General features: G+C 37.1%; 1 protein-coding gene across 8 annotated transcripts; it reads right to left on the bottom strand.

Moving 5' to 3' along the window:
• Window positions 1-757: 757 nt before the first annotated feature.
• Window positions 758-7498, bottom strand: LOC104601042 (telomere repeat-binding protein 5). Of its 8 annotated transcripts, XM_010264228.3 has the most exons (12): window positions 7174-7481; window positions 6198-6247; window positions 6076-6113; window positions 5427-5654; window positions 4473-5331; window positions 4120-4311; window positions 3926-3985; window positions 3750-3829; window positions 2963-3204; window positions 2396-2710; window positions 2222-2285; window positions 758-1498 (listed from the first exon to the last, which is right to left on the bottom strand). In XM_010264228.3, the coding sequence occupies exons 4-12, from the start codon at window positions 5496-5498 to the stop codon at window positions 1328-1330; spliced, it is 2055 nt and encodes a 684-aa protein (XP_010262530.1). In that variant the 5' UTR covers window positions 5499-5654; window positions 6076-6113; window positions 6198-6247; window positions 7174-7481; the 3' UTR covers window positions 758-1327. The 8 variants fall into 8 exon arrangements, with proteins under 8 accessions (XP_010262530.1, XP_010262528.1, XP_010262529.1 ...); XM_010264226.3 differs by lacking the exons at window positions 6076-6113; window positions 6198-6247 and having other exon boundaries at window positions 7174-7498; XM_010264227.3 differs by lacking the exons at window positions 6076-6113; window positions 6198-6247 and having other exon boundaries at window positions 5427-5650; window positions 7174-7485.
• Between the last annotated feature and the right edge of the window lie 618 nt (window positions 7499-8116).

Raw genomic sequence — 8116 nt, 5'->3', positions numbered from 1 at the left:
TCCAACTTGGGTAGATTCCTGAAACAAAGACATCTCCGCGTGCTAACATAACACTAACACGGCTCTCTAACTAATGATTCCCATGATGCAAATCTCCCGGCTGCCGAAATTTTGACTTGGTTGAATTTGGTTTTCAGGACCGTCGGATCATGGCATCATCCTGTCGTCATATGCAGATGGGTCAGCCATCAGTGTTTCTAATTTTCCATTGGATTGACACAACCAATCAATCATGTAAACATTTACATTGCATTTGGAATCGGTGTAAATTAATAATGATGTAAACATTTACAATCCGCGTCCGATTCAGTTTTACATGCGTTTGAATGAAATAGAGTTTTATACTGTGAATCAATATAAAATTTTATGTCAAGAATCAGTTTAAAACTTCAAATGTAAAATTTTACATTAATTATTTACATTAATAAAATCAATGTAAAACTTAACACCGATCGCGTCACACTTTTAAAAAAGTACAATAATCACTACTCACAGTTCAGTGTAAAACGTTATCGATGTACTTTTACACCAATAGCGTTTTACACCAATTCCGAATCGTGATTCATCATTACTCGTAGAATCATGAATCATGAGTAAGCTCATTGGGATTTATTTCGTTGAATAAATAGCATGGACACAGCCCTCTATTATAGTTTTTGTAAAATAATATAATGAGGTATTTGGTCTATGAATGTGATGTGAATAATACGGATTAATTAATTCGTTTATAAATTCATCAATTGACTCAAAAGAGAAATTCCATTACAATCATCATTATCATTCATCAATTGACAAAACTACAAAAGAGCAAAGACCAGCCCCTCCCGTTTTCTTCTCCTAGAAAAGAAAAAAAAAACAAAAAAAAAACAAAAAAGAAAAAAGAGGATGAAACATGTCATCAGAGAGTTACAAGTTTACATCTATCAATGAAGATCATTTTCTTCCTTCTCTTTTAACAAAGTTTCTTCTCCCTCATTCTCTTCTTAACAAATTTTCTTCAAAGAATCAGATCAAATTGAATGGAAATAATCGAACAGGAAAGCGCCAGTGTTCTGGGCGTCCGATGAATTCCGTTAGCATGCTCTTATTCCGTCGTCATTTACAAATGCCAAACCTCTCCTCCTGGGAAAGGAGAATCTGGCCAAGAATCGTGGTGAGTGTGAGAATATTACATGAATTTCTTCCCTGTTATTTTTTTGGTTTGTTTTTTTCTTGTTCATCGTCGTCATCATCATCACTTTTTACAGAATAATACTAATAACAGTAAGAGTCAGAGGTCAATGTGTCCCATTCCTTTTTTCGCCCTCTCTTTTCCGTGAATGAATGCCTAGACGAGAAGGCACGTCTCTGGCTGCTGCTTGACCTGTTGCTTGGCCTGCTGTTGAGACCAGTAAGCATGTGCAGAGAGGACGCGGTCCAAGAGGTCCTGGGGAACGGGCTCTCCTCTTCTTTGCTGAGGAGAGATTCTTGCCGTGTGCACCAATGTTTTCCATTTATCCTGCACAATCCACCATATAAGCACAGGACTATCATCATGTACTCCCTCAGATACCAATATTTTTAGGTTAGTAAAGTAACTAGACAACCTAGGCTTTCACTTTTCCGCAATCCTGCCCCGGTATTAAAAGCAATTAGAAGATACACTAATTTTACAGCAGTAGCAGTAGTAGTATTAATATCATTTACCTGAATATAAATATAACAGCATTTGATATGTGTCATGAGAAAGGATTGTAATTATGAAAGGCAGAAAGGAAAAGAGATCAGTCATGACGATAATATTAGCTAAGCATCACCCATCATCATCTAAGCCTTGCCATTCTGCTCTATTTAGTCTCATTAGCATAATATAGTAAGTTCCTTTACTCCACCTAAGAACCATCATCTAGTTACTTACTTTGCCACTATTATCTAGTTACTTTCATTTACTTTTGTCAATTGTTACAGCAGCCGTTACAGCCATTGCAGTAAATGATGGCTAGCACCAACACGGTTCTCCTTTTTAGTAACTAATTAGTCCCTTCCCTCCATAATGGGACGTAGTTACAAGCCTAGGAGCATTCAATTAAAACTTTGCTATTCTTTATAATGTGAATTTTTATTCATCATTGCTTCAGTTATGATTTAGAATTTATCTGGGCCCATTAATACTTGCAAGTTCCAAATCAACTGATGTGTAATTTTCAATAGTAAAAGAGAAAATAGCAAACAAATTGTTTACCTTCAAGTCAACATAAGTCCGATGCTTGGCATTATCAAAAGCACGTAATTTAACATCACGCCACCTACAGATTTAATGTCAGTACATACAAGTTCGCCTAATTGAAACTCCAAGAGAAAAAAGTAAAGAAGTCTTCATTGACAGTTAAATCATAGTTGTTACCATATTGCATACCTTCCAGTCCCAAGTTTCTCAACTGCTTGAACAAGTGCTTCCACTTCTGCAACAGAGAAGGGCCTCCTGATTCGGCGCTGAACAAGTTCAGATCTCCTAGATTTCCGGTTATAAGGGACCACAGCCAAAGCCTCAACACTCATTGCTGGAATAGCAACTAAAGCTCTAGAATCTGGTGTTGTTTTATCCGTTGACATGTCAATAGGAGAAGGAACAGAATCATGATCACTTTCAACACAGTTCGCTAAACTAGCCATTGGAGGATCAGGGGAGGCCTCAGAAGCCCCTGGGTCTAAAGCAGCCGGGGTTGGATACCTGGAATGCCACAAAATCAAGGAGCAAAACCAATACTCAGACTTTGATGTCCAAATGTCCTGAAAACAAACTAAGAGAAACTAGAAAAATCAAATCACAGGTACATTAACCAAAACCCAATATGAAATTAAAGAACCAAAAAGAGTAAGAAGCCCCAAGAAATATCAGAAACCACTGGATATAGGACACATAAACTCTGTAACGCATTTCTGCTCTGCTTAATACTATCGACCATAACTCAAACAAATTTACCTGTTCAGTGGTTGGGGTGCATCACAAGGTAGAAGAAAAGGAGGATCTTCAGGGCATATAAGAGGTGGAGCATTTGTGGGGTTAGGCTCCAGAGTAAAGCCCAAAGAGTCAAGCTTGTTATCATGTGAGATTCCAGTCTGAAGAAGAGTTTTATTGTCATCTCTAACCTTCTTTCCCTGAAGAAGGACACCAACACGAAGTCCGCCTCCAAGTACTGCAGTCACAGCCTCCATTACTGTCCTCTGGACAACAAATTACACACAACCATCATAAGACTTGAAGACTTTAACATCCACAGGAGAAAACAGTGATAGGGTGTTCCAAATTTTTTCATTTGGGGGTGCCAGGGATTAGGAGGGTTGGGAAGTCAGTATTTCAACTAAGCAAGACTCTCATAAGAGCAATCAAGGCATACCCTAAGGTTTGGACTGGCAAATTGAAAGAAGCACAATAGTATGCAGGGTAGAGGACAGAATGGAATGGGGCTCGCATTGTGAAATGCTCAAAAATTCAAGCATCCTTAGAAGGGAAATTTTTTGGAAACAACTAATGAACAGTAAATAGGATGAACTTGCTTTTCAATAACCAGGATTTTAACCATCGATGATTTAGTTTGAAGTGCATTTTCTTCTTAACCTTTGGACTGGAATATATAATTTCTCTATTTTATTCTGTTCTTCTAGTAGCAGGAACCAGAACTTGTTCATAGACATGTCAACACCAAAAGCATGCATATTAATGATATATTTTACCAAAAATGTGATAAGAAGCAGTGAAGATCACATACCTTCAATGAACCAATGGTTTCAGTTTCAGGGATCTCAATGAATAGCTCTGGAATCCGGAAGGACTTGATACTAAGCCTCACTGAGTAAAAGAAATTACAAATAACACATCTAAGATACCAGAATCAAATTAAGTCAAACAAGTAAAAAAGGCACTCTGAATCAAGCATTCTCCTACCATGAGAGTCTCTGGGTTGAAATGACACTTGTTGCCCTGCCACAGATGAAGCCCCACTTGCTGCACAAAACGACTAGTATTTTAAAAAACAAAAGAAAGAAAGAAAGAAACTGAGGGCAGGCATAAATCCTAAGACTAGGAAAAAATAGAAGGAAAATGAGGAGGCAGAAATAGATCTCCATGCAATGTCGCACCTGAGCCAGTTGTGACTCCATTGATTCCCTTTTCAGGTGTATTGAAAACACCTTCACTGCTAATTACTCCATCTGATGTTGATACTGAGCTTCGATCAAACAGCTTTCTCTTCTTGAAAGGAGAGTTCCTCTGAGATCTTTGGCGTGTATAGCAGGTTTTCCTATTGCAGGAAAAAGAGTTCATGTCCCCATCTGAAAACAAGAATCATATTGTTCACTTTGTCCCACATATGATCAAATTGAATAAATGCTTCATTGAATACATTCAAGTGAAACTTCAAATTAGTTTTCAACCAAATATAACTATCAAAAAATTCAGCACTTTACATTCATTAAGAAAAATCAGTGCTTACCATGGTTTGAAAGTTCACCGTCCTTCAACTTTGGAGCTACTTTCCAGTATTTGGATGCCAACAGCTTCCTTATTCTCCGATCTCCAATACGCCCTGCTGGTCTAAAGGCCTTGACATTTATGGTGCTAGGTTGAGTGCACCCAGAAGAGTTTTCATCATCATCTTTATTTACAATTTTGATATCATCCTGACATCTGGGGAAAGAAGCATGAGAGATACAGTTGCTATGTAAGGGTATTTCTACACTACTGTCTGAGCTGACTAACACACAAGGTTTCCTATCCAATTTCATTGGATCCCCTGAACTGCATGCATCAGGCACAGTTCCATTTACACCACTGCTGATCTTTTGTGCCTCAGGCACTCCATCTGTTCCATTTTCTACCTTGCCTCCAAAAGGTTCCTCATTGGCAGGGGAACCTTCCCCTTCTGTACTTCGTAACCTCCCAAACTCATTCCTTCTTTTTCCATTTAAAAAATCCTCACCACAACCAAACTTCTCTAAGCAGTCAGACTTTCTTATTATGGAAGAGTGCCCCAAACCAACAACATTCTGAACATGTGAATATTCCTTTGAAACATGTATTTGGTTGTGATCCTGAGACCTAAGCCCAGAAGCAAAGACACCCTCATTGCAGCTTCCCTGATCAAAAGGTTCTGATTTTAATATTTTCACTTCATCCTGATGTTCTTCTTTAACAATGTGTTTAACAATGGTAGTCCGATCATTCCCAGCCAATGCTTTAGCATGAATAGGTGAAGTTTCCTTCTCCTGTAGTAGCTTTCCAGCTACAGTAGCAAGTAATTCAAATGCACACATTGAATTGTCCTCAACCTTCTTCTTAACTGAACCCCTCCCCTAAAAGCATTAAGAATTAGGAGTCAAGAACAATATTTCAGAAAAGTGACAAAGTAGGATGAGTGATCAATCAATAAATGGTAGCACATATTTACCCTAGCTGATCTGGAAGCTCGAGGTACATGGTAGCCATTGAATCCGTAATCAAACCTTTTCTGCAACACCATATCTCAGAAATTCATACCAAATAAAGAACTCAACAAGCCCAAAGAACCAGATCCCTTAGGTCCATATCACTGTTTATGGATCTTAAAACAATCTCAAGTAGTCAATGCCATTCAACCAACCGCTTGAGCTCACAGATTCCAAGAATGAAACCCTGTCTATAAAAGAAAAGTATGAGAAATGACCCACTTTTACATTCTAAACTACTAGTTTCTAGTCCACTCAATAATAGAAAACAAATTCTCTAGGACATTAATAATGATGGATAGTGAATCTCACTTCAATGGCATAAGAAAGAAAAATCAGATAAATTGTGAAAGTAATTGAAGAAAAGGGGAAAATGATGCAATAGATGGAATTAAGGGGATAAACAGAGATTTGTAAATGTAGGTTTCAAATCCACTGCAAAAACAAACATTTTAAATACAGAAAAAAAAAAAAACTAGAATTAGTAAAAACCAGAAGCGTGAACAGAGGTAATAGCAATTTGCAGTTTCATTTAAAACTCAGGGTCAAGAGGGTGAAAGAAAATTGGTGAAAAGAAGGAACGAAAATCCATTCCTCAGGACCACCATATACCAGGATAACACGAGGGATCATTCAATCAGCATTACAACCTGTATGAAAAGAAGGCATTAAAAGTACAATTATATCAAGAGGAAATAATTAATTTCATTACTTGCACATAAGAAATTCTAGACCTTCAAAAATTGGAAATCCAATTCCAATGTTTCGGAAAGATCCTCACGATCTGAAGATAAAATAAATAGAAGCAGAAAATTTCAGAAAGGAGCCCAGTAGAAGAATGAGAAGACATTCAGTTGAAGTCCTATGTAAAGTAAGAAAGAAAATAAATATACCAAGACCATGTAATCCTTAAATTTCTTAGATATCGATATTACCATCTCAAGATAATAAGAGGAAATTCTTGTCTTGAGCCAAAAAAGAAAACTGTTCAAGGAAATTAAAAATGGAAATGGAAACTTGAGATTTCGAAGAAAAAAACCATAAAACTTAGACATAACAAAATAAAAGATTTTACATTTGAAGGCATACGAGGAACCTCAGCTTTAGTTTATCATTGAGTAAATTCCAGTGAATTGAATCTAAGACGTATCTTCATTACAATTTCTGTCAAGAGAGAGAAATAAGACGAAAGAAAAAGGAAAACGAAGAGCAACTGTAAAACCTGGATGGGAAAGATCGAATCAGTAAACTCTAGCGCTTGGAACAAAACGGAAATAAAAATAAAATGTATACCATTTGCGGAGGTTTCTGAACAACAATTCACACAGGAAAGAAAAAACAAAATTTCAGGACCTAAAACCCTAAAACAGCGATAAATTAAGACAAGGAAAAAACAATTAAGATTGGACAAAGATCGGATCCCATTAATTTCGTTGAAATTCATGGGAAAAATCGAACTTTTATGACATGAACCCGACAACAAGAGAAGAATGAGAGAAAAACTCAGATCAAATTCACCACATCCAGAATTCAGCACCGAAAAATAAATCTAGAACAAAATATTGGCGAATTCAGAGAAACCAAACCAGAAAAGCGTAATTGAACCAGAAAAAGACAAACGCCATCTAATCTACAAAATCCTGGACCAAAATACTCGAATTTCTCATCAAAGTAAGACACAAAGGAAAGGTGAAATCCGATCACACAAACCTGGTGACAAACGGCTTCGGGAAGGATTTATCAAGGTTTCTGTACAAAAATAAAAAGAAACCGCCGCTTAAAAAATTGAAATTCCGGCGAATTACGTCAGGATTCCGTGTGGTGTAAGATCGAGCAATTGCGGGATAATTTCAACTCAAGAGATCTCAACGAATTGTAATTGGCATGACGCAAACTTTTTGTTTAATCATTTCATCTCTGAGAATATAAATATATGCATGTATCTAAATCGGATGCTACCTTGCCTTCTCTGTTTTTTTTTTTTTTTATCTGATCGCCAAAACCCTCTGAAAACCGCCCTCCATGGCTTAAACCCCAACTCTTATACCATGGACCCCCTATAACCGACTAAGCCGGTAAAAGCACAGTGTTTTCCCGGCTAGAGGCGGTGACAGAAACCACTTGGACCAGTTCCTCATTTCGGCTTCGGCTGATCCACATCCTTCCTACTCGATTAGATAATCGCCAGGTGGGAGTCTCTGCTATCGTACGGGTGGTCTAATACAATTCGCACGACCTTTGCTTCGAAATTTACGTTGGGCTTCTGGAGGAGGGAAATTCAGAAACTTGGGCGATAGTTTCGGGGAACATTATTTTATTTTTATTTCTAAATATAGGAACTTTGTTATTACTAGAGACTAGAGAGAGATTCTATGATTTCACCTCTCTGTCCCTACATCATAAATAATAATGGTTTTCTTTTTTTTTTTTGCATAAACTAAATTTTGTTATTTTCTGAGTCATTTTTTTTATTTTCTCATCCTTTTTAATGTCTACCAGAAAAAAAAAATTAGTTTTACAGACTTGAGTTCCGGGAGAAAATTCGAGTAATAAAACATTTTTATAACAGAGAAGAGAGAAAGGATAGTGTATTTACTAGTATAGCAGTGATTGATTTTGAGATGTTCACTCAACAACTGATTTCGATGGTTTA

Source organism: Nelumbo nucifera, chromosome 2 (genome assembly GCF_055504915.1).
Source record: "Nelumbo nucifera cultivar China Antique chromosome 2, China Antique-T2T, whole genome shotgun sequence".
NCBI classification, from domain to species: Eukaryota; Viridiplantae; Streptophyta; class Magnoliopsida; order Proteales; family Nelumbonaceae; genus Nelumbo; species Nelumbo nucifera.
Note: the sequence above shows the minus strand (reverse complement) of the source record. Positions and strands in the feature narration are given on the sequence as shown.